The sequence below is a fragment of the Columba livia genome, chromosome 2 (assembly GCF_036013475.1).
Source record: "Columba livia isolate bColLiv1 breed racing homer chromosome 2, bColLiv1.pat.W.v2, whole genome shotgun sequence".
Lineage (NCBI taxonomy): Eukaryota > Metazoa > Chordata > Aves > Columbiformes > Columbidae > Columba > Columba livia.
This window is the reverse complement of record NC_088603.1, coordinates 97,840,568-97,866,127: the sequence shown is the minus strand read 5'-3', so window position 1 is coordinate 97,866,127 and position 25,560 is coordinate 97,840,568. Positions and strand designations below refer to the sequence as shown.

Genomic DNA, 25,560 nt, shown 5'->3' with positions numbered 1-25,560 from the left:
GGGGTGTCTGCAGGAAGGTTAGTTTTTAATCATCTCTCTTTCCACTCATGTAGAAAATGGATTCACTTTTAGCTTCCTGTGTAGTCAAGGTTGTTGCCACAGGATATAATTTGCAATATTTATCGCTTCTGATGTGTTACCACAGTGAAGCTTTTATACAACTTTAATAGTCAGTGCAGAATAGTGATTTATCTTCTAACTCAGCTAACTCTAGATGAATTTCTGTGGCCCCAGAGAAGATAATATTATTATTTAGGCTTCTGAAAAATGTAGAAGTTTTTCAGCTCCTTAAAATAAAATTGAATGGGAAATTTTAACTACATAATGTAGTAGGAAATGACAGCGTAACTGTAATACTTATGATTAATGAGATCAATGCTGTCCTTGTTTTCCAGCTAAATGTATTGAAATTCTGCAGTTTGGAAATGGATTTGTTATGGATGTCTGCTTATCGTTCTTGCCTGGCAGCAGTGGTAAGTACAGCTGCACATCTTGAATATCAATGCAGGAAATTTAAAATCTGAGAAATCCCCGAAATAGATTTTCATTTGACCAACTGCAGACCCTTGTGCTGTGTTTTTTGTTTTCTACAGAATCAGCCTAAGCTGATTGTCACTGAACTCTTCTTAGTAATTATCATAGAAAATTACTGGCTGATTACAGTGCCTTCAAAATGATGCTCAAATTGAGTTTTTCAGTTGAACTCTGGAGACAAAGAACTTAAAAAAGGAGTAACTGGGCTATAAGTAAATGGGTTAGGATGATGCTTAGTTTCACCCAGTCCTTGTGGTGCTGCTGTGTATGTTTGTTCTTGTTGTTTGGATTGAAGGGCAAGATCTAGAAAAAGAATCTGCAAGCCTGCATCAAAAATTGCAGATTAATGGGCAGCCTTTATCACCCGTTCAGTCTTAAATGTGGAAAAAAAATGAGATGCTGAACAAGTTTAACCTGACTGTTCAGTGTGGTTTATATAGTTTTCTATTAACAAAAAATGTCCAGCTTTTGGAGCCTGCCACAGACACATTCTTCTATTGCAAATCTGTATGAAACAAAACAAACAAACAAACAAACAAACAACAAACCTAAATGTATTCTCAAGCCAGATACATATGTTGAATTAAGTTTGTGTTAGAGCCTTTCACCTGGATGGAGGAGTGCTGGGCTCCCAAGACAAAAAGTACTGAAGTTTCTCACTGTATTTAGAGTTTTCAACTGTTAGTTGCATGTGTTCCACACTGATGTGTTGTTTGATTGTATGCCTCCAGAGCAATTATACAGAAGCTTATTTTATTCTTTGACTTGTGTCAATTCTGGGAGATATGAAAGCTCTATCAAGATGCGTTGTCCCATTTGGAAATGTTGATGTCCATTTCCAGAGGGTGCCTAATAACAAAAGCAGCATCTGCACCACTAAAGAACTTTAAACTTCTCTCTCTCTTTTTTTTCCTGTTAATGTACTAACAGGTGGTTGTTGAGATGAAGTTAAAAGGCTTCAGGGTAAATTAAGGTCATTACTTCCAGTGTCAATTTTCATTAGAAGTGGAGTTTCTGTGGTGCCAGTTTAATGAGTATATAATTCATATTGCAAAGCAATAAATTATTTCTTCATGTACGATAGTGTACAGGTAAGAAATTTTCACTGTAACGCTTTAGAGTAGTGCATCTTTTTAATGCTGAAATCACATTGTATACAAGAGAAGTGACCATTTATTTTGGAAAAACCCTAAAACGAAGATTATCATATTAATTCTTAAAACTAAATGCTTCTGAAACCAAAATTGCAGGGAGTGCTTAAACCTTAAATGGTGGTATAGCAAGCATTTTGTTTTGGTGTGAAAATTTCACAGAGTCCCCAAAACCTGGTGTTACTTCAAGTTGCATTCAGAGCAGGACAATCCATTATTGTCGCCTCTTCCCATCCCAATTCAAATTAGTTATTCAAAACCAACACAGTACTCGTAACCTGAAAAAGAGTACTTTTCTGAAGAACTGAAATTATTTTCAAATGAGAATTTATTTGCATAGGTTTTGTGCAGAAATTAAAAAAAAAAAGCCCTTTACATTTATATTTTTAATGGCAGTTCCAATATGAAGTACCTTAAACAATATTTAAAAAAATCTCACTGCTGATCTTTTTGTCAGAAACATTAATCTGTAATGGACATTTGGAATTTTAATGAGCTTCATGGAACAATGATCTGTGATAATTTTAGGAGTTGCTCTGAAATCTTTATGAAGGCTCTGTTGGCAGCAGTATTAAGATTTAAAGAAGCTTTTCTCTTCAGGGCAATCTGCAGTCATGAATTAAAATACAGAATTACATTTCCAAAAGTCGTAAACTACTCTCCTGAACTAGAAGCATTTACGGTAACCTCTGATTTCACCAAACAAAGAAATTTAAAGCTTGCATTGAAAATAGATGAGTATGTAGTGGATGCTTTAACTTTCAAAAGACATCAAAGTTCATGATGCCTAATACTTTAACTGATTATCTTTGAAAATAAATTATTAAAAAAAAAGTTAAGAACCATTTTCTTGAAGAAGTCAAATGGGGAAGGCCAATAGACTGCACATAAATACCTGAACAATCATTTACAGCTGGAGTAGCGTGTAAGCACTTTACTGGCAGCATCTTAGTGAAAGAGTTTCTTCACAGTTGTTTTCTGGATCTGGAAGAAGAGCTACGTACTGTTTTGTTTGATTTGTTGCTTTTTGCCTTGCGTTGTCTATAGAAACCCTGCTTCTAAAATGCTGGGAATAGGATTTACTATTTTACAGATCTTGGTCAGCTCTTTTGTCTTATACTCTGATTCTTTCTACCACCTGGAGAATTGTGGTGCCATAGCTTGGTCTCTGACAAATAAGAATTGTCTCCTCAGAACTGAATTGCAACAGGTGGGAAAAAAGTGAACAAACTTGAAAAAGCTTTGCCAATCTCACTGTCCCCATTGCAACTGGACCACAGTTTCCCACTAATTTTTTCAATTTCCTTTGCAGGACTTTATCTCAATTAGATTGAAATTCTAATACATTTATGTGAAAAACTATATACTAGTCTGGTTTTGCCAGTTATATACTTGATAGAACTTTTTGAGTGAAAACTTTTGCATTTGTCTGTTACAGCAACTAGATCATAATTCTCTTACTGTTTTTATTAGTCAAGCGTTTATTCCACTGAATAAGTGTGCAGTTACTGTAATGGCCCATAAAATGTATTTCTCAGGAAAAGATGATACAGGCTATAAGAACATACATTGTATCATATTTTGTGGAAAAAGCCCTAATTCTTGCTCCTTTTCTGTGGACCTGAAGACTGGGTCTTCTTTCAAAACATCTCATTACCTCCAGCCCAAAGCAGTCTTTTTTGGCCCCATGTAAGGCAAGGAGGATATGAAGGTGAAATGTGACTTAGAGGTTGGAGAGAAGCAGCAAGTGATAGAGGTGTAAGTGTGAGAGGAGCAGGAGATATCTAAGCACAGATTCTGTACAAGCTGAAAGAGGAAATTAGGATAGAGTGTACACTTAGGAATATTCAAGTTGATTTTTTTTTGATCTGTCCCTACTAAAGATAATTCTAGCCCTTTAAAGGGATGACATATAGGTTTTTTAAATGAAGTAGCTGATTTTAGTGACGTTTAGTATTTTTTTTTTCTACCCAGATTTGGGAAATGTGAATGTGTAGCCCTGATAACTTATTTCTTCATAATTTTCTAAAATTCATTTTCTTTTGCTATTTCAGTCCCTAGCAGTACTACTTCATCCTTATGACCCAAAAAGGGTGGAGTAAGGGTTAATTATTTTTCTCCATCTTCCTCCGTGGGAGAGATGAACTAATACACTGCTTGATTTCTCTTGTTTTCCCTTTAAACAAAACTTTGTCTGGTTTGCTTCAATAGACTTGTGTGTTTAGTGCACTTTCTAGATGGGTCATAGAAGTAAACTACTACTCAAGACTTGAGGATGTGTATAATAATGTTCATTGCTTTCATATCATTATGTACGGTTGTTGGTGGTCTGTCTTCCTTTTTTGGTCTTTTTATTTGCTGTGTGATAATTATGCTACCTCCAGTTCTGAGTAATTTTGTTTTGTTGCTTGCTCCTTTTGTATTTAGAGCAAATGTCTGTTGATTCAATAAAATAAGCAATTAATTAAAAATCTCTAATACTTGAACTCCCTACAGATACAGGAGCTTGAAGGAAACTACTCTTTAGCATCTGGAGAATTTGTAGATATTATATACATGCCAAAATAACTTGTGAGTTTTGTGTTCTTCAAATCCTAGTTTATTTCAAACAATATTAGGTGTCTAATTTGGAAAACAAAAAAGTGGTATCATGCTTGCCTGTTTGTATTAATATATTTATTAATAATATGTTGATTTTTATGTTATTTATACAATTTGTTGTATTCTAGAATATTAGATTTTGTAACTTGAGCAACGAAGACTTTTTTTTTCCTTTCCAGTACCAATACTGGCTTGTGGTGGTGATGACTGCAAAATACATTTGTTTATACAGCAGAATGACCAGGTAATTATCGTTTTTGTCTCTTGCTCAGAACGTTACTCAGTTTTTCTTTCCATAAGTGCTGATGATTTTTGAGGTTCTTCAATAACTAGTATCTGTCTTCATATAGCCATCACATGCAACTACCTCTGTTCAAATAGTTCATCCATTTTTCTAGGTAATGATGAGTGTACATACAGAATGTTGAAGTTGGATTCAGTGCATGAAAGTGTTAGTTTTTCTTATTTTTGCCATGTGTGAAGATAGCCTCTGTTTTTGTTTTCGATTACATAATAGGCACAACTGACCTTCTTTACTGAGTATCCATGTATTGAATGGTTCATATGGAAATGATGTTCCTTTCAGTCTATAAATTCCTATAATAAAACTGATATTATTTCCATCTGTAGAATTGTATTTTTGTTGCTAAGCATGGTCTTTGTGCTCAATGTTTCTGAATATTGAAAGAAATATTTGAAGGAGTGTCTGATCTTCTAAAACATGCACATTTTTCATGTATTATTTGAAAGCTGTCTCTATCTTTAGTTTTTCGTAGAGTTTAATGTTCCTTTGGAACACTACAAAGAAATTCTGTCTTCTCTTGGATTGGTTCAGAAGTTTTATTAGAGTCTAAAGCGTGTTTTGAATGACTGTTTTTCAAAACAGAAGTAAATGTCTTTTTTTCTCTCTATTGCTCCCTTGAAAAAACCTCAAATCACAAACACTGCCCCACGGTATACCAATGAACCTGAACATTCAGAACCCCCATTGAAACTAATGTATGTAGAAACCATGTTTCTGGATTTGTTCAGGTGCAGTCCCCTTAGAGACTGAAGAACAGATTTTCTTTTGATTTTTGAGATAAAAGCTACTTTATCAATAAATTTTGCCTGTTCATGCTGCAACATACAAGGATAAGGTTTCTTTTTTTTTGTTGTCCATAAAATAAATACTTCATCCTTTATCTGCTATGTTCAGTGTTTTCTCGACCACTAAGCAGAAAGAAGGGCCGCTTTCTTAGCTTTTACTTCTTTTCTTTCCTTATGTAGCTCATGAGTTAAATCAGTTTAATGATGTTCTCTGGGAATTAGCTATGGCAGAATGCCACTCATGATTCTCAGTGTGCTAAAGAAAGACTTTTTTGTCAGGGGCTGTACAGTTGATTTTCCTCATTCAAAATCTGGAACTTGTTTTCTTGCATGGTTCAGATTAACAAATAATATGCAGTTTCACTGCCAAAAATCAGAAATTCATAATTTATTTTGCCAGTTGTTGACTGAACTTTTAAGTATAACAGCAGTCTTAGCCATTCTTAAATGCAGTCAGTCTGTGGAGTATAAAGGAAGATAGTTGGAATAAGCAAGCTCCATTTTCATCTTCATAAGCAAGTTTATTCTGCTGTCTTTTTTTGAAGGTAGCAAACTTTAATCATACAAGGGATGAATAATTTTCTCTTATTTTACATATGTTATTTTTCACACATTTTCCTTCAATTTTAGGAAGTATTTTCACCAGCTGTCTTGGCAGAGTTTGGGTTCAGAGTCTCTCTTTTTTTAAATGAGATGGGACTTCTGTTTGGTGTCTGTTGACTTTCCAGGACATCTCTCTTAACTAAGTAAACTGTACAGATCTCAAAGAGAAGAGCTCAAATTTGATTCCCTGTGGAGTAAAAGTGCCTACGTAGTGCATTACAGCTGTTAACAGAATGAAAACATTCTTATGAGCCTTCTGACGTAAATTCCTTCCTAGCTGTGTAAGGAAGGTTCTCTTTAGTCGTCTTCTCTGAGATCTGCTGACACTTTTTTATGGCTTACGCAGTTCTACTTTTAGAGGTATCTGAAGGAAATACTAGTGTCATCCTGTCATTTTTTTTGTGAGACCTTTGTGTAGAAGAATGATTAGAATTTAAACTTTTGCATCCTTCTCTAGCTTGTAACAGCCTGTAGCTCTGACCTGTAATTGTGACTCTCGGAAACCTCTTCCTGTAGTTAAAGCCCTGAAAAAAATGGTATGAACTCCAAGGTAGAATATAAGTTCTTAATGGGACATTCTAATGAAACTTGGAGCGCACTGTTATAATCTGAGGAAAGGTGAAGCATCTTCAATTAGCTGGAAAAAGCTACCTTTTGGTAAGCTCATGAATTTTACAGTTGAAATATATTTATTCATAAAAACGACTTAGTTTTTGAAACTGAGTGGGCTGGATTCAAATCCTTTAGGACTCTCTACCCAGAGATCCCTTACTGTGTTAAGTAGTAGAGAGAAAATGATCTCTTTACTTTTCTGAGTCCTTGAAAGAGGGTATTGATTTATAAAAGTACCCAGGGAATATCTTTCAGAAACCATTACATGTCTTCCTGCTTGAAATATTACAGGCTTATGGAAGGGAAGTAGGTAAACCAGAAGATTAAAATAGAGCTTTAGACCAAAACATCCCTATGTTGAGCTTTGTTTCTGTGAGAAGATTTGTTGTTGCATGTTTGAGTATGTTTCCCCCAAATAATTCGGCCTAATTGAAAAGTGGAATAAGAGACTTGAAGATAATTCGGGCTCTTTCTAATTCTACAAGACTAGCAACTGGATGGAGGAGAGGTATCGCATTTAGTGCCCACTGGAGAGAAACTGAGAAGATCTGAACATCTGTTACCTTATGTGAAAGTTGCCAAATTTGCTAAATAGCCTGATCCTGAAGGACATGTACCCCAAGTGTGGGCAGAGTTAGTTGTGCAGAATGTGCTGGGCATGGCCACGGACAACCAGGCTTCATTAGTTCTGCCACCTGCAGAACAGTTTTACTCTTTGCCTAAAAGAAAAGAAACCAGATTGCTGCTACACAGAAATGTTGAGAGATTAGTTAAGAGGCATGGGAAAGCCTATGAAGTAGGTGACCCGGACAATGAGTTTTTGTTAGATTCAGATGTTGGTACTGTAACTTCCAATAATCTTATGTACCCTCTAAGGATCAAGGGGAAAACTGAAATAAAGAAGGAGAAAGATAAGACTATAGGAACAAAATCTGTGAAAACATGAAGAATAGCAGCTCAAAATACTTGCAAATATAACTTAGGCAATAAGAAAAACTTTGACTGAATAATTTAGAAATAATGACCATGTGCATCTGCAAGGATCTTTAAATTGACGCAGTTTTAGAATGGAATACATCTGAAGAAGCTGAGTGTGTGATACCAGGAGACACAGACTTCAAAGTAAACAGCAAAAACAATACAAAAATCTTAAGCTGAGGGCATACTACTCCTTGCTCAGTTTCAGGGGACAATTTTTATTTTTATGGGAAACCATATGTGGAAAATTTTGAGTGCTTTTTCTATATCACAAAAGAACTGCATGCTTGACTTAAGGCTTAGTAGTGCCTATAAGCTTATTTGGGAAATAAATTAGAAACCTCAAAGTAATGTTTTACTCTCTTAAAGAGAAAACAAATATCTGCTTTTCTTAATGCTTCTCTTTGATGGGAAAATATACGGGTAATTAGAAAAAACCCCTGAAATTAAAAATTACTAGATGTGTGTTTAGATTAATATTAGAGTCAAGTTTCACGAAATATGAATGCTGTTCAACGTATAAGGAACAAGCATGTTAGCAACACTTCAACCTGAATCAGTCTTTCAGTTCAGAATACTTTTACGAAGTAACCATGGCAAATGTAAAATACAGAGCATGATTTCAATGATCATATAACAGAATGAATAAATAGATGGTTTTTTATCTATTATCTGAAATGTGAAGTGCTAAGAAGTTGTTGGTTTTTTGTGTGGTTTTTTGTTTGTTTGGTTGGTTTTTTTTAATGTATTGCCAGAAACACATAGTGTTAAGAAGAACTTTTAGGTCACTGTTTGATCTTGTTTCCTGCACTGTTCCTGCCCTTATTTACACATAACCAGTTGGGTGTTTCACACGAACATCTATCATACATGCAGAAATGCCAGTGAGTGCAGAAGTGACAAGCCAAATGAGATTTACGTGACTGTGGGAACACATTCTTCATCAAGACCAAAACTTTGTGATTTTGAAGTTTCTTTTAAACTTTTCTGGTCATGTATCTAATATGTGGATCGTTCTGTGACATTAAGAATGCAAATGTAGAACAAGCTTAGTAACATTTTTGATGGCGAAGGTGATTTTGTGGAATTCCCAGGAAAGTATGGACCAAAGAGAAGAGGCACTGAATTCTGAGTATGTTTGGTTAGCTGTATAAATTGTTTGGATGAATTACTGTTGCTGACTATCTTCTCTGAAGCTGAAAAGAGAGATTTTTGAGAGAACCTTTCTTATTGTGTTGCCTTTTTAAATATATATATATATATATATATAATATATACACATATTTTATTACAGATAGGGAAAGAGAACTCATTTGCAGTCTTGGGCTGAGAGCAAAGACTGTCATTACTTACAAGGTTACTTAACTGTTAGTAGGCCTAGGTAAGGGATTTAGCACAACAGAATGCAAGAACTAATGTTATAATTACTCATTTGTACTAAACTACACTAGCATTTGAACTGTAATGGTTATTTTGGATGTTTAAGTCATCCTGGGATAAAAAAAAGTATCATGAAAGTAGAGCTTTTTCTGGGCAAAGAAAAACAGAAATTCTTTAAATTCTGATTAAGCAGTAAACACTTCCGCCATACTTGAATCAAAACAAGACAGTAATAAATGTTATGAATGAAAATATACTACTAATGAAAGCTCTTGCAAGGAGGTCCGGACCATGTTTGCATTCCTGTGTTCTTGAGCCTGTGTTCATGTGTAGGTTTTCATCAGCAGATACAGTTCTCGGTGCTTACCTTCCTTAGAAACTTAGTTAATGAACTTAAGAAACACAGGGAATATTTCTAGCCCCATAAGTAATTCTTAGTAATAGTATTAAATTACAAATTAATTATTGAAATAATTTCAAAACATCTACCCTTCTTTTTACACTTGGTTTTACCTCTTAATTTTTCACATCATCTGCAGTTGCATCTACTTAACACACATAATAAAAATTATTTACCATGTGATAACCTGCATTACTTTATTTTTGTGTACCCCTATAAGTCTGATAAACTTAAAAAAAAAATAATCATCTGTTACATAGACTGTAGCCTCTAGAAGGTAAGCACCTTAAATTGATATTTTTTTCCTGCTCATGTTTGGGAGGTGCCATGATGTGATGCATGTTTACCCAATGCTGGCAAAACAAAAAAAGGCCTATTTAGAGTCTGACAATAATTTACAATCCTTAGTAGCAGCTTGTTTTTCCAGTTTCAAATAATAGAAGCTGTAAACATAGAAGACTTGAAAATCTAAAGCTAGTTGCTCATATGCGTGTGGTAATTAGATGCGTTTTTATGATATAACAGGAATTTTTATTCAGTTTCAGAGAACTTTAATACTCCCTGGCCATGAGGATTGGATAAGAGGCGTTGAATGGGCAGCCTGTGGTCAGTATCAAAGATGAATGAAGTGGAATACTGGTTTAATGACAGTACTGCTGTTTTACCCCTCCAACAGATGGGTTTGATGCACTGTAGTGCCTGAGCTCTTGTGGTTGTGATTTTTTTTCTGAGATGGTGGTAAAAATATTAAAGATCAAGATAGAACTTTGTCTTATTAAAACATAAGAATTGTTGAACCTGTACTACAGTTATATTTTAGTTGTCATAATTATGGATACAGTAGGATTGATGCAGAACACTTACACCTTATGTTTGCATCTCTCATTTTGTCTTGCTTGCTTCAAGTATGTTTACTTGACTGGTAGCTAAATGCAGACAAGTAGGAGTTTTAGCAACTTGTCCTTCTCAATATGCAAATGTCTGTATCTGAGTGAGGAAGAGTTGACTGCCTTTTCAAAGTGAGGAAAGTAGGAGAAAATAGTACTTTTCGTCTCCCCACCCCTCTTTATTATTTTTTCTTGTTCTTTTTAATTTTAAAGAATGGGAGAGTAAGAGGAGAATCTATTCAGATGTTAACTAGTCAAATAGTTCTTGCAATGGCAAAACTAAAACACAATGAATTAGAGAGTGCTATAATCCTGAAAAAAGAAAAGGAAAGGGCTTATCGCACCTGTCAGTTTTGACAGTGGAGGCCATAGGTTGTAAGGAAGCATATGTACAGTATGTACAGCACTTACCCTGTCTTCCATGTCTTGTAAGTATAAAAATGTCCGTAGTCAGTGTATTCTAAACTAGTGGAGATTTTGAAATGTGAAAGTAAATTGATGTTGAAATAAAAAAAAAAAAAGTTTATGATATTGCATACAATAAGAAAAATTAGGATAAAGCGGTAGTACATTTGGAAAGGTGGTAGGTTAGTCACGGCAGTGATTGCAATGAAAACATGGCCATAATTTTTTTTTTTTTTTTTAAAAACCAAATAGGTGAAGACCTTTTCTTAGCAAGCTGTGCTCAGGATTGTTTGATAAGAATTTGGAAAGTGTGTGCAAAATCAAAGGAACTTCCAGAAACTGAAGATGATTCCATAAGACTGAAAGAGAATGTTTTTACTGTCAAAGGTGGGTAACAGCTATAAAATTCTCTTTCACAGCTTCTCACTTGTATATCTGTTTGTGATTTTGGGGTGGCTAACAAGGTGGTTACCATTTAATTTGTTTTGTTTCTTGTATTAAAAGGATCTTAGACCAGTTTGACTGCATTGTTTTTTATTCAGCTATTAGAAAAAGTGGAGTTATTGTTTTAAAGCTGTGACTACGTGAAGTTAATGATGTATTAAAAAATGGTAAAGTGGTGAGAGAGCTTAATATCAACATGCCTTGTTACACTTCAAATGCAGCATGTAGTCAGGAGATAGATTTGTCTGTGGGAGGTAAGGTGGTGTGCAGTTCTCCTTCAGTTTGGTAACACAGCTTTAGTTTTCTTTTGAATTCAATGCCTTAGGAGTTGCTACTATTACTCGAACCATTAAGTATTTGTGGGCTTACTTTTTGGTTATTTAACATGCTGTTTGAGCACTGTAATGTCACAGGCTTGCAATGCTGCCATTATGGGTTAATTTAGGCAACTTAGGTAATATATAGAAATTTGTGTGATATATATAAAAAGTGCTCATGCTACTTGCTGCAAATCCTGATTCGTTGTTTGAAGTATCTTAATTTTTGTATTTACAGTCATTTGTAGATGTAAATACGCTTAAGTTAAGAGTACAGGTAGAACCAGTGTCAGAGAGTTTATTTCAAAATTGCTTGAGAGTTCTCCAGGAATTCTGTGATAGCCCTCTGAGGCAACAGGCTGACCTCCTGATGTCAATCTGGTACTCAGGGTTTGCAGCAAAGTAGGGTTTCAAGGAGCTGTTCAGTGTCAATAGACTATTGAGATATTGGTAGATGAAAGCCATTGATTTTTTTTCACTGAAGGTATCAGAAATGATCTGATCTGTCTTGGCTTTTAGAAAGAAAGGTGTTTTTCTCTGTTTTGTGGTAGATACTGTTACAACATATGCAATTACTTTGGAGTCTGTGTTGGCTGGTCATGAAAACTGGGTGTACGCAGTTCACTGGCAACCTTCCTTTTCCAAAGGTAAGAAGATACCAAACACTTGACTGTTATGTTAAGTGTTGTATACACAGAGTACAGTCAATTGTCTTTGAATTGTTTGCATGCTCACTTGTCACTGTGGACTATGAACATAATTAAATTCTGCAAATCATGTCCTGTAAGTAAATTAATGTTTTGGCTGAATGTGCCACAAAAGCACATCTTACAGCACAGGCTCTGTCTGTCATTGTGTATTGCATGATGCTCTCTCTTAATCAGGTTTTGATTAATGAATGAAATGACATATCTGAGATGTTCTGGCTTTGTTGCAATTAATTTGCTGTTAGTGGAATAAAAAACAGTTTAATCAGTATGAATTAATAGTGCTAATATTTTGCCTTGATACATGTATTTGAAATGTCTGTTCCTATAAACATCAGTATTAAGAGCACTCCTTTCTTTTTCTTGATCTAGAAAAGAACAAATAGCAACATTCAGAAGATGACTCTTCAGTCATTCATGCATCAGTGTAACATGCCAGGGATTCCTTGAGTGCCAGTTTTCTCTAGCTAGCATATAGCTTTAAGGCATTAATGCAGACTCTCACTGAAAAAATAATGGTCTTTACAGTTTAATTTTGCATCTTGCCCTAGTCTTTATCTTCGTTTTTAAATCCCTAAACTCTGACAGCCTTGTTTGTGGTACTGATTTACTTGTGCATGTCTGCCTGGAGTGTAAGGGAAAGACATTCTTGATTTGACATGCTTGCACCATCAGAATGCTCTTGGGTTTTTGCATTGACAAAGGATTTCTATTGAGATTTTTTTTTTTTCCTGAGATGTTTTAGAGTTGCTGATGGCATGTGAATTCACCAGTACAAAGCACAGCTTTTTTTCCAGTGTATATACAAAACTTGAACAGTAGAGTGCAATTAAAATGTCAAAGAACCTGTAGTGAAAGCCACAGGACTTGTTTTAGAAATATTGGCTTAGTTATCTGTTCTTTCACTTTTTTTTTTTTTTTAAATGCTAATAAAAGATTTTGCCTGTTAAGGCAAGGTTTAGGCAAAATAATCATGCAAGTCTGGCACTGCAATCTGAAAAACTGTCCTGTTAGGCCGTGAAGTATTCCAGGTGTCTTACATTGAGCTTCTGCATACGTGCAGCTGCTCGCTCTCTGTGGCCTGCCCAATCTTGGGTTCCCCAAAATAGATTTTCTTCTTCGTTAGGGGCAGACTGCTCTGAGAGAGACATTTTCAATGCAGCCGGTAGAAGGTTTGGTGTGACATAAGATACTGCCTCAGGAGGTGCCCACCCATGTCTCTGTTCTCAGGAAAGGTTTCCCAGCAGTTTTAGAGGTTTCGCAACCGAGTGATGAACCAGTTCCCTCTTCCCAGTCCTGGCTGTGTTGGGGAGTTGTCTTGAGTGTTTCACTGCATTTTGGGGAGCAGTCCTTCCTGCTTCTAGATGCCAGAGTCCATTGAAGTCTGTAATGAATCTAACACTTAATTTGGAAAAAATAACAGTGAATACTGGCATACAGATTATTTTGTTTTAAACTGGAAATCCCTCCGTAAAAACTAATTTGAGCAATAGAACTGCCAACTGCTATGCAGTCTCTCTGTGAAGCTCTAGCTTTTCTTCCAAATTATGTTTGTTTCAATGTCAATTTGGTGTGAATAAACAGTAGAAGATGGTTGCTCCTGTCTACGTGTTTTACATTTACTTTGAGACATGATGAGTGAAAAATACAATACCTCCTAATGAACATATAGGAAGAACGCAGAGCCTGTTAAGTCTGGCATTTAGGTACAGCATTGCACATCTCTGCTGAACAGTTTTCTTAGTGTGTTTGGATTTCAGTATGACCAAATTATTGTAGAAAATATTCTCGTACGTTGTAATTGTTTTCCTTGTACTGTAGATGGCAGCATGCAACAACCAATGAGGATATTGTCTGCATCAATGGACAAAACTGTGATCATCTGGGAACCTGATAAGGAATCTGGAGTTTGGCTGGAACAGGTAAATGTCAGTCTTTCTCATGAGACATACTGTATTCTGGTTGTGTTTCTACCATCCTGTGGTGCTGGAGGAAACAAAAACTCTAGAAAATTCTAGGAAAGAAAGGCACAAGCTTTTTCTTGCAAAAATACTCATTCTGATGCTGTGTTGCAAGTAAAACTGTATTTTTCAAAAATCGTGTGATGCAGTATGATTTTTATTGCGTGTTTGCTTCCCTATTACCATATTGGGGAGTTTCTAAGGGGAGTTTGTGCTCCCATCCTGAATTATTTGTAGTTAATTCTTGTGGGAATGTGCACCCAAACAGTTACTACAGAGCAGCTGACAGGTAATTCACAAGCCTGTTTTTAGTCACAGTAACTTGTTCATGGGCTTTGTTGTTAGGTTTTAATTCCATTTGAGCTGGACACTTGTGTTTCACCGTGATATTTTGAATACTGTTCTAATGTGGATCATCCTTAATAAACAAGTAGTACAACCAGATTTATCTAGTGCTTTGGTAGATGTCTTTGTTTTCAGTTGACCTGCTTTTCCAAATTGCAGTAGTTCAGCTGAAATTATTTGCGTTGGGTTATGCCAACCATTGTTTATGATCTTTCCTATCACATGGAAAATTCTAATTCTCTCTTGGGAGAAAAAAGATAATTACAGCAAGTGGATTTAATTTTTACCCTGATGCATTGAAAAGTTTGTGTGCCCTTCTACTTGAAATAGAAATTAAATCATAATAGGGTGATCACAGAGAGATGCAATTTGTCACTAATTGTAATGCTTAGCTGTGGCAAAATATACAAGCTTCTAAAAATGGGTTGTGCAATAAAGCTTGTTGCAAGTTGTTACTCTTTGTTTTTATGTTCCATTTGCTTTGGTTAGACCTCAAATGTGCAGCTTGCAGTTCAAATCAGACATTTTAACTGCAACAATCCTTTTCGCATTGAGGGAGGGAAACCTGAGCTGGAAGCCTGCAGTGAGGAAGGGCACAAGGGGAACATCCCATTTTCTCTCTTCCATTTTGAGATGATGAACAAGAAGTCTTCACAAAATTATTCCCCTGCTCAGAGGTGAGACTAGAATTCTGCCTCTAGCTTGGTGTATCAAAGTTACTTCCATATGAGTAGTATTTTTTGGAATAAGATGAACTTATCAGTCCACACTGCCATTTAGAATGAGGTGTAGATTTATTTCATTATGATCTTAAAAGTAGATATATAATAATGGAGAAATTGTTAAGAGTTCAGCTTGCAAGGAATTATGTTATCTCCTGAATAAAACTTGAAAATGTAACTTTAGTAACCCTTTAATATAATTAAAAACTTGGAAGAGCATTAGAGCAACTGTAAGGCATGTGTGTATTCTTGCCTACATATGTGCATAGTCACAATGGTGGCACAAAACAGAGGCCAAAATATCCCACAGAAGGAATGTGTAGCAAGTTGCAGGGATTTGTGGAGAAAGAGCAATGTGGAAATATGGTAGTGAATCTTGGAAATTAAGGAAAAAAAATAAAAAGTAACTGGGCACCACTGTTCCTGTGGACCTTTTTTCCATTTTGTGCAAGAGAGCAGTAGCAAGGCAATAGATGACAAATAGACCATTACATCTAACAGTCTGGACCGAAACACAGAAAGGTTAGGCTCTTGTCTCATGTAATGTAGTGTTTTCTTGATTGAGCAAGATTCCATCCTTCTGTGTTTATGAGGGAGGCTCTATTAAAGTGGCACGCAGCTTTAATTCCCATAGCATTTTAGTGCTTAACTTCACAGTTAAAATACCCTTTAAATGTATTTTTATGTGTAATCTGAACTCTTGCCTATAGCTAAATTTTCATCTCACGAGATTAGGATGAGTTTAAATGAATGGAAGGCCATTTTAATGGGCCATTTTAACTTCTGATCGTTAATTCAGGTGCGGGTAGGTGAAGTGGGTGGCAATACCCTTGGATTCTCTGACTGCCATTTTAGTCCAGATGGTTCAATGATCATTGCTCATGCTTTTCATGGAGCACTACACCTTTGGAAACAGGCTGCAGTTAATAAGGTACGTTGTTGTGGTGTTGGGTTTTTTAAATTATTATTAGTGCTTAAAATAATTAGACTTCTATGTCACTTGAATTAAGTTCTGTTGTTAATAGAAATGTGTAACAGTACAATTTAAAATTAATGACTGAGATTCTCTCAATATAGTATTCTGTAGGAGTCTCACTTGTGTGCAGAAGGGAGGTTGCAGTCTCCCAGGCTCTAAAACCCAATGCTTCCCTGTGGGAACCGTGAAGTCAGTGGAACAGACTGAACTCCTTTGTGGTTGTGCTTTGTTCAGAAGTGGCGGCTGAGCTAATAACACACAAGTTTCTTTTAGACTGGATCGGTAAATCAGTATTTCTGTCTCTTAGCCACTCTGAATTCTAATAATTTGTTGTTTTCAAATGTGTGTGTTTTTTTTGTTTGTTTGTTTTTGTTTTTTTTAAATTTTATTTTTTAGTGAGGATGTTGATACTTCTGTTTTGGTTAAAATATGTCGATTGGTGAGTTGAAAACTTCTTGCTTCTTTGCTGACTTTTTTAATAGAAAGAGTGGACTCCAGAAGTTGTGATTTCAGGACATTTTAACAGTGTAGAGGATGTAAAGTGGGATCCAGAAGGAGAGTTTATCATCAGTGTTGGTTCTGATCAAACTACTAGACTCTTTGCTCCATGGAAAAGAAAAGAACACACAGAGGTACAATCTTCAAAAGTTTTGTGAGCTTGATCGAGAGGGCTTGTCTGTCTTGAGTTTGGAACTAGTCACGTGAATAGAATTGAAAACTTAAGTTTCCCCAAGCTATGATGTGTTCAAAACTGCTTGTGTAAATACTTGGTTTGGTCATTCAGTATGTGCTGGTTTAACTTTAAAAATACTAGTGGCAGAGTTTTAGCAATTACATAGCATGACTGCTGTTTAATCCTGAGTTCACCTCTGGGTTACCTTCAGGTAGTATTCTCCCAGGGTTTAAAAACCAGGCTCGGCAGTAATGCACAAGGACGAATACATGGCTAATTCTCATAACCATCTATTGCCCTTATTTAACACTTGGTTAAGTGCTGCTGCAGGTAATCATAAAGAAACTCAACTTTGGTTGTAGGGTTTTGTTTTTCCATAATTAGCACATGATGTAAGCTGGCAGCATTCAAAAGGGTTGTCTCTATCATGTTCTTTGTGACCTACTGAAGCACCACTCTTCATTAGGTCTGAAGCTGTTATGATTTACCTGCACAGCTGTTCCTCTGTCCCCGAGACTTTTGAATTAATTGATTTAGTAGCGTGCTGGCAGTCTTTGCATCTAACTTTGGTGTGAACTGACTCACTGTACTTGCTTTTCTGACAAAGAGCAGCCACCTGACTGGTTTGACCAGGTGTCGATCCAAGTAGCACTGATACTTGTTGCTGTGTGGGACAAAGATCTAGTATCCTTTCAACGGGGTGAGGTGGAGAGTTGAGATAGAAATGGGTCATTTGAAAGCCTGTGTTCAGGACTTCTGAACCCTGAAAACCTTAGGTGTTTAGTTCTGCTGCTCATGAATGAACCTTAGAGAACACAGGTCTTCAAATGCCTTATTTTTCTTTACCATACTGGGTTTAACATCTGTATAATTACAACAGGTGACGTGATGTTTGTCTTAACAAAGCATAATGATTTCATAGACTTCAGATATCTATGAAAAGTTAGCATTACAGCTCAATATTCAGATTTTTCTCTATAAAAATAGAACTGTTAAATGCAAATACTGCTTAAAATCTGAATTCTGGTTCTGTACTGTGTCCAAATATCAGAAATAATGGGTAACAATCAGCTTCAATTTGTCTTGCAAATTTGCACCCTGATTTTTCTGGAAGGAGCTTATTGCATGACTTATATGGCCCTGTCTTTTGGGCTCTTAGTTTTCTTCATTGCTGTTAAGTGCTGTGTTCTGAAGTATGCAAAGATGCACCTAGTAAAGCATGAGGAGGGTTTACTGCACTGTTTGCTTGCTTGTTTGTTTGGGCGTGGGGTGGTTTTTGTTTGTTTGTTTTCTTTGTTTTTAGCTTTAGTATTTTTTTTTTCTCATTGGAAAATAAGCAAGCTCTTGTGGAAACATGAGATTTTGTAGGATCTCTCAAAAATCCCCTTCAGGTTCTATTGGAAGCTTTGATATTCAAATTTCAGTTGAATTTTTAGTGTGATGTATGCAGTTTACAGTCAACATAATGCCTTTCCTTATGTTTGTATGATGCCTAATACAATGTAAATTCTGCCTTGGTTGCAGTTTTCCAGGCATTGTAATACTGAAGAAGTCTAAATTAATTCTAATTGATAAAATGAATTCTAATTCTGCCAGCTGTTAACTCAAAAGTGCACATCGTATTTTTCTAATCGAAGTATCATGTAGGAGTAGCAGCAAATGACACTTACTAAAAATCTTTTCATGAAAGTGTAGTTGCTAGAAAAAGATTTTTTTGAAGAATCACTTTTTTCATATGTAAATAAGATTTTTAAGAAAGCAATTTATAATTTTTTTTCTCTAATATTTTTTGCTTAGTGCGACTATAAAACTAACTTGTCTATCTAATTTCTGGTCAGCTGTTAATTGTGGCTTTTTGGATTAATACTTGAAGTGAGGATATGAATATTTCAGGAAACTGGAAAAAAATAATATGTCAAATGAAAATACTTCTAAAACCAGCAGGGTTTTCCAGATGTTTTTCCTCTAAGAAGCTATTTTGGTTTTGTCAGGTTTTTGCACAGCTTCTATTAAATGGTCTCACTCAAATCAGGAAAGTGGAAGTAGGAACCTGCAGCCTGCTTACAGCAGTGCTGCTGCTGTGCTTTGTGAAAGACAGATGTAGGAAGCGAGGTGATTATCACTACCTGTCTTACATCTTTGAGAGCCACAGTTTTGGAAGTAGTAAGTAGCATGCAATCCTCTGTTTGCATAAACAAATTCTGTCCTACCACTGTCTAGCATAAAGAAGTCACAGTAAGTGCCATGTGCCCTTATTAACAAAGGTAAGCAAATGTATTAAAGATACCTGTGCAGGGACACACTAATCACAGGAATAATTTGGTGGAAAAATAGGATTTAGCTGATGTATTTGGGTATATATAAATTTTGTGACTGTCAGTAGAAGTTGCTGTTAACCTTCCTTTGTCTTACTACTGTTAGTACTTTTTTGAAACTCAAAATCTTGCTGCTTCTCTGGTTAAGAATTGTGTTTTAACTGTGTGCCTGTTCTTTTAGGTAACCTGGCATGAAATTGCAAGGCCTCAAGTACATGGGTATGACATGCGCTGTCTGGCAATGATTGGCCGGTTTCAGTTTGTGTCGGGAGCAGATGAAAAAGTGCTTCGAGTTTTTCGTGCACCCAAGAATTTTATAGAAAATTTCAGTAACATCACTGGTATTGCAGTGGAGAAGCTATGCTCCCATGTAAGTGTGCTAAAGCAATGCTAAGTGCAGACAGTCCTCTTTCATGTAAATAAAATGAATGCTTTAGAAAATGTCAAATTGCACTAAACTCCATGAAAATTCTTGTAATAGTTCTGAAACTTTAACCTTGTTTTTCCTTGCTCTTCTGTTTACTACTATGTATGTTGTTTCATATGTATTTCCACCATGTTGTCTTATAAAACAGGTTGTGCTTGAAACTAAGCAAGACCTAATGTCTGAAGATTGCAAAGAGTATAAGCAAATTCTAAACAAGTCAAATCAAGTAGACTAATGTACACACTTGGTGATTAGAAAGCAAACAATGAAGCCTATGAATGTGCTTCTCCTTAATTTGAGGGTGTAGTAGTCTTGTCTAGATGTAATTATTGTTGTGTGGTTATGTGTTGTTTTTTTTTAATCGTATACTTGGAAATAAAGCTTTCAGCACTGTTGTTAATTATTGCATATAAATATTTATAAATATGTAGTTGCTCATGCTTTAGACCCTCTTGGCTCTGGAAATTTTCTTGTGAGGTCTTTACATTCCAGTTCTTAGTTGACAATAAGTATATTTTCCTACACTGAGGAAAGATAAGATAGCAGAGTTGCTGTCCATTGCTCCCCATTCGCTTTAAGATCTAATTCTATTTTTCTCTGCATTTTGTAGAGCAGACCTCGTTCAGGACAGTTGCCTCTCTGCAGTGCCTTGCATGTTCTTTATATTTCTGGCTCAAAACCGGTGTTTTCTGTGCAATTTCTCAGAAACAGATTAACTTTTCCATTTCATTTAACAATTGAAATATCTGCGAAAAATCTACTCATTCTGGATAGCAAGAAGTTACATAAGTAACTATTTAGCACTGTAATTCCATAAGACTTCATAAGCATTTCCATTAATGATGTGCAAATAACATTATGCTTTTATAATGCTGGAGATGTCATTATTTTACTTTTATGTAGACCATCCTTATCAGCTCTTCCTCTGAGTTTTTTTTTTTTGATCCATGATATCACAAAGTGTTTCACACAGGCTTTGTTTAAAGGGGAAGGCTTTATGAGCTTTAATGATACAGCTACTCTTAAATAGCTTTATTGAAATTGGTTTTTTTGAATGCTTTTTTTTTTTTAATTGAAGTGGCTAAGCATTTTCTTTATTTAACTCAAATGCCTTCCCCAAAAAAGTACTTAAAACCAAAAAAGCCAGCTTTGTGTTCAAAAAGGGTTGAATAGAATTATATTCAGTTCAAATCCATGGGATTGTCTTATACTTTGGGTTATAGAATTGCAGAATGATTTAGATCGGAAAAGATTTTTTTGGATCATCAAGTTCAACCTTTATCTTAGCACAGCCAAGTCCACCACTAAACCATGTCCCTAAGTGCCACATCTTTTAAACACCTCCACATCTACTAACCACCACCACGCAACTCAAACACTTCCCTGGGCAGCCTATTCCAATGCCTGCCAACACTTGCCGTGAAGAATTTTTTCCTAATATCCAATCTAAACCTCCCCTGGCACAACTTGAGGCCTATCACTTGTCCTGTCACTTGTTACTTGGGAGAAGAGCCCATCCCCTCCATGCTAGAACCTCCTTTCAGGTAGTTGCAGACAGTGATCAGGTCTCCCCTCAGCCTCCTTTTCTCCAGGCTGAACAGCCCCAGTTCCCTCAGCCGCTCCTCATCAGACTTGTGCTCCAGACCCCTCACCAGCTTTGTCACCCTCCTCTGCACCCTCTCTAGTACCTCAATGTCCTTCTTATGATGAGTGGCCCAAAACTGAACACAGGATTCGAGGTGGGGCCTTACCAGTGCTGAGCAGAGGGGGACGATCCCTTCCCTAGTTCTGCTGGCCACATTAGTTCTGATACAATTGATTGTAATGAAGAACCATTTTTGGTTTAGATGCTTAGACTTGTGTGTGTGTCTCTTACATTTTCTCATCAAATTATATGAAGTGTAAGGAAGGGGTTTTACAGCTATTAAATCTAATCTTTTTCCATCTCTGCACAAAGGGCCTCAAGTTCACTTAACCTTTCTAAATTTTGGATTCTTCTCCCATACCTTTATGGAAGTATTTTCCATCTGTTGATTTGTCTTTCCTCTGTGCTGCTTTAAACAGCCGTGTACTCCAGTCACATGTCTGTGCTATGTGCTGGGCTGCGTTTGATGTTGCGGGCACAGCCATTCCCCCCTCTTTTCCTGTTTCCAAAATGCTGCTTTATTATTTCACCTCAGAACAGACTATTTCCCTGTCCTGTTTTGTTAAAAACTGCAGTGCTCTGAGTTGATTAATTATCATGTATATCCTAGAATAAATAAGATTGCGGAATAAAACCTGCAATTAGTGATGGAGATGCATGCTTTAGAGCAAAACCCTGGAGCTGCAGCCTTAGAAAAGCTGTTTTTTCTCTGGCAGAATACTGGTCTTTGTTTTGTCCAGGGTATGTTCTGGGTGAGTTGGTAGTTTTTCAAAGTGCCTCCCTTCTCATCTCTAGAAAACTCACTTTTTATCACAGGGATTCCTTAAGCTGTAGCCTTTGAAATCTGAACCTACTTGGCAATCTGTGTGTAAACTTTCTTGTTTGTTTTTTTTTTTTTTTTTTTTAAATTCAGCAATCATCTGATCTTCCAGAAGGTGCAACTGTGCCGGCTTTGGGATTATCCAATAAAGCTGTTTTTGAAGGTATGGCTAATGAGAAATAATGGTGATGCAGCTTCATGTGGAAACGTTTTTTTTGTTTTTTTTTTTTTTGTTAGGACTGTCCAATGTAAGCTTGACTTCAAGTTTAGAATCTAGAAATAAAATTGTCCAAACTGTTTGTTTCTTTAGCAGTACCTAAATACGCGCTTAAAAGAAAAAGAACTAGTGAGAATCTTTCCTGTTTCTCTCCTAAACGTCCCTACTGTGTTGTGCAAACACAAAATGCTCTTTCCTTGTCTCCCATACTTTGTCCCACAAGCCTGTAGGAAGTGCACTCATTCTGCAGAGTGCTCTTGATCTTGATGAGTTTCACGTGGATGCTGGTGCTCATTGCTCTCCTGTGATGGGTCTGGGAGTAGCCAGGGCAGGATATTATCCAAATTCCTCCAGCTGCCTTTATTCCTCTGCTTTCTCTGTGCCCACTACCTGTGTCCCTGAGAAGACTGGTGACTTTTAGCCAAAAAAAAATATATATATATATAGAGTAGTGTACTGTAAAAACTAAGTTCAGAGTTGTTAAAGCAAGACTACCTGTTGCTGCTTGTGGTTGCTCTGTAAAACACCTTGACCTCTGAAGGTACATTCTGGAGTCTTTTTCATGCTCTCCTGAAATTTTAGCACCCTTGTAGAGGCTTATAGAAGTAATGCTGCTTTGAGAGGGATCGGTCACATTTTTTGTTCCAGTGAAAACAGACATAAACCTTCTCCAGGTAAAAGTATCCAGGTAAAAAATACGTGAAAGTATTTAAGAAGGAAGGATTAGTTAGCCAACAGTAACTACTGTTCTGTCCATAAAGGCTGGTAAAGCATCAGATGAATTTCTTGGAGAGGTGGTGAGGATTGCATTATGGGGGAACAGAGAAGGAGGGACAAGGATCTGTCTAGAAAGATAAAAATAACTGAGTAGTGTCACGGTATTGGTAATCTGGTGTTTAATGAAGTCTGGTAAAAATGCACTTACACTGCAATCTACAAATTAGGTCAAACCTGTTTTTTCTCTACTTAAGGCTTTATCACAAGGTGCAAATTCAAAAAAAAAAAAAAAAGGCATTTTAATAAGCTTTATCTCCAGGGTCTTCAGTGGCAATAAAGCCAAATTTTCCTTAATCATCTGTGAGAGAAAAGTAAAGTAGATTTGTTGTTTGAAGTAACAGTAAAATATATTTTGGCCAAAAAAACTCCTTTTTTCTGCTTTCTTGTGGGTCCTTCTGCTGAGAGAGAGAAGGAAACTTCCTTTTCCTAGAGTATCATCACACACAGAATAACTAATTTTCATTGATTTCACGTGGCACACCCAGGAGTGGCACTATGAGTAGAAAAGCAGTCAGATTTTCCAGTGTCATCCAGCATTGCCCACCCCATGCCATCAGCACTGATGGCTTAGGTTAAAGCCCCACAGACCTCTCTTCTTACTTACTCTGCCTCATGGTAACGAATGGTCAGATAGAGGTCTCAAGTTAGCTAAATGTTGCTAATTCTTTTTTCAAGAGGAGAGAAGACAGGATGAATGAGAAGACAATCTTTCTGTTCTGCTTTTTCTGGATCTGCTTTTTTAAACTGCTGTATTTGAAACGTACATTTGCCAAGAAGTTAAATTCTGAGAGCAACTCTTCCCCAACTCTGTACCTTTTTCTTAAATAATACCTTAAAAGTGAAGGACAGAGTTGAATTTTAACTTAAAACTAATGGGGTCATTTCAGTTACTTCTGGTACTTTTGCCTAAAGCTAAGGACTGAGCCCTCAGCAGTTTTGCTGAAGTTTGCAAATTGTAGATGCACTTCTGCAAGTGTGGCTTTTCATTTAGGGGTTGTGGATTCATCATTTGTATTTGACTTTTTTGCCTTAAACATTTTCAAATACAAAAGGAAAGGTTTAACGTCAGGGAGGTACAAGTTCAGCTCCTGATTCTTTCAGATAAATCAAAGACTCTTTAGAAATCTCTAAAAGAGTCTATGCGGATGGAGAGGTCAGTCTCAGAATGGAATTAGTCCAAAGGTTAGATTTTTTTTTTTTCTCTTAATTCCCATGTGTAGTAGAATAACTAAATTCTAATATTCATATTATTGTAACTTTGGAATATATTGTGAAAACATTTGTATAATAAGTGCTCATATTTTCTCTCCTGTCAAGTATGTTCTCTCTAGCTAATTAAGTCCTTACTTTGAATAGGAGATATGGCTGTTCAACCAGCTGAGGATGAAGAAACATTTAATTCCATTTCAAATCAGTATCCTGAGATTTATTTTCAACCCTTGATCCTTACAGGTATGAGATTAGTATCTCTTGTAGTAAATAGAGAAAGAGGTTCATTGAATATAAACTTGAAGCATTATTTAGCTGAGTTTTAGATTATTTAGTACTAAATTTGAATATGTTGTACAAATGTCTTTTAGCACCTCCTCCAGAGGATCACTTACTACAGAATACCTTGTGGCCTGAAATTCAGAAGTTGTAAGTTTTGTTTTTCTTTTTTATTTAATTTACAAAACTTCCAGGAGGGTATTGCCACATGTTGATGTAGTCTGGTCTTGTAACTCTTCCTATTTTACTACCTGATTTGACTTTGTGTAGAGTGTCAAATAAATAATGTGTATATAAAAATTAGGAAACAATGCAGAAAATGGCAGTTAGGACTGATGTGTCACAAAACATTATTTCGCTAGTTGTTTCTATACAAGTGAAATATGTATGTGTTTTAGCAGAAAGCTCTTAGTCTTTTGAGTTTGTAATCGTCAGACTCTCACTGTCCCTTTGGATGTTTGTCTTTTGAAGGTCTGTTCAGGGCACCGATCCTTGGGTTTTTTTGCCTCTTTGTTCCAAGAGAATAGTGAGGTTTCTGGTCTGCTGTAAGGAACTCCGGCACATTTTCATGGTCTTCTCTGTGCTGTGGAATGTGATGGGCTTCTCTTTCCGTGCTGCAGCTTTTGTTTATGTCTGTTTGCTCAGCACATCTGCTTAAAACCTCGCCAGTGCTGAAGCTCTCTCTGCATAAGGAGTTTTCTGCTTCTTTCCAGTCCGTGCCACAGACTTGCAGATCAAGTTTTTCTTTCTGGTCTGGAAGTAAAGGCTGAGGCATCAAAGAAGGAGCTTCCCCCTAAATCCTCACAGAGTTGTAAGATGCAATAAATGGAAGCAGCAGCCAAAATAGGATGTGTCTAGTGGTAGAGCAAGGTGGAGAATGTTGACTAAGATGGTTCCAAACTGAGTTTGGGTATTGAGTGCTGACAAAGTGGGTTGTGGATTGCAAAGATAATAGGGTCACATGGTTATGACAATAATTGTTTTGAGATTGCAGGGTTTTAGAATTCTTCAGCTGTGTTTTGTACCCTCTTTTCTGAGATTCACAACAACTTGCAACTTAAGGTTGTCACCTTATTTGTTCTCTAA

At 36.3% G+C, this 25,560-nt stretch overlaps 1 protein-coding gene across 2 annotated transcripts in view; it reads left to right on the top strand.

Annotated features, from left to right (window-relative positions):
* ELP2 (elongator acetyltransferase complex subunit 2) overlaps positions 1–25,560 on the top strand; it is a 41,651-nt gene that overhangs the window by 4,472 nt on the left and 11,619 nt on the right. For both annotated transcript variants that reach the window (XR_010470385.1, XM_065052924.1), the window contains exons 5-16: positions 396–473; positions 4,466–4,530; positions 9,888–9,954; positions 10,893–11,027; positions 11,953–12,048; positions 13,930–14,030; positions 15,936–16,067; positions 16,595–16,744; positions 19,282–19,470; positions 22,086–22,155; positions 24,343–24,438; positions 24,567–24,624. Coding sequence is in view for 1 of the 2 variants with exons in the window: in XM_065052924.1 (XP_064908996.1) it covers positions 396–473; positions 4,466–4,530; positions 9,888–9,954; positions 10,893–11,027; positions 11,953–12,048; positions 13,930–14,030; positions 15,936–16,067; positions 16,595–16,744; positions 19,282–19,470; positions 22,086–22,155; positions 24,343–24,438; positions 24,567–24,624 (1,237 nt within the window). In the remaining variant the exon portion in view is untranslated. The remainder of the gene's footprint in view (positions 1–395; positions 474–4,465; positions 4,531–9,887; positions 9,955–10,892; positions 11,028–11,952; positions 12,049–13,929; positions 14,031–15,935; positions 16,068–16,594; positions 16,745–19,281; positions 19,471–22,085; positions 22,156–24,342; positions 24,439–24,566; positions 24,625–25,560) is intronic.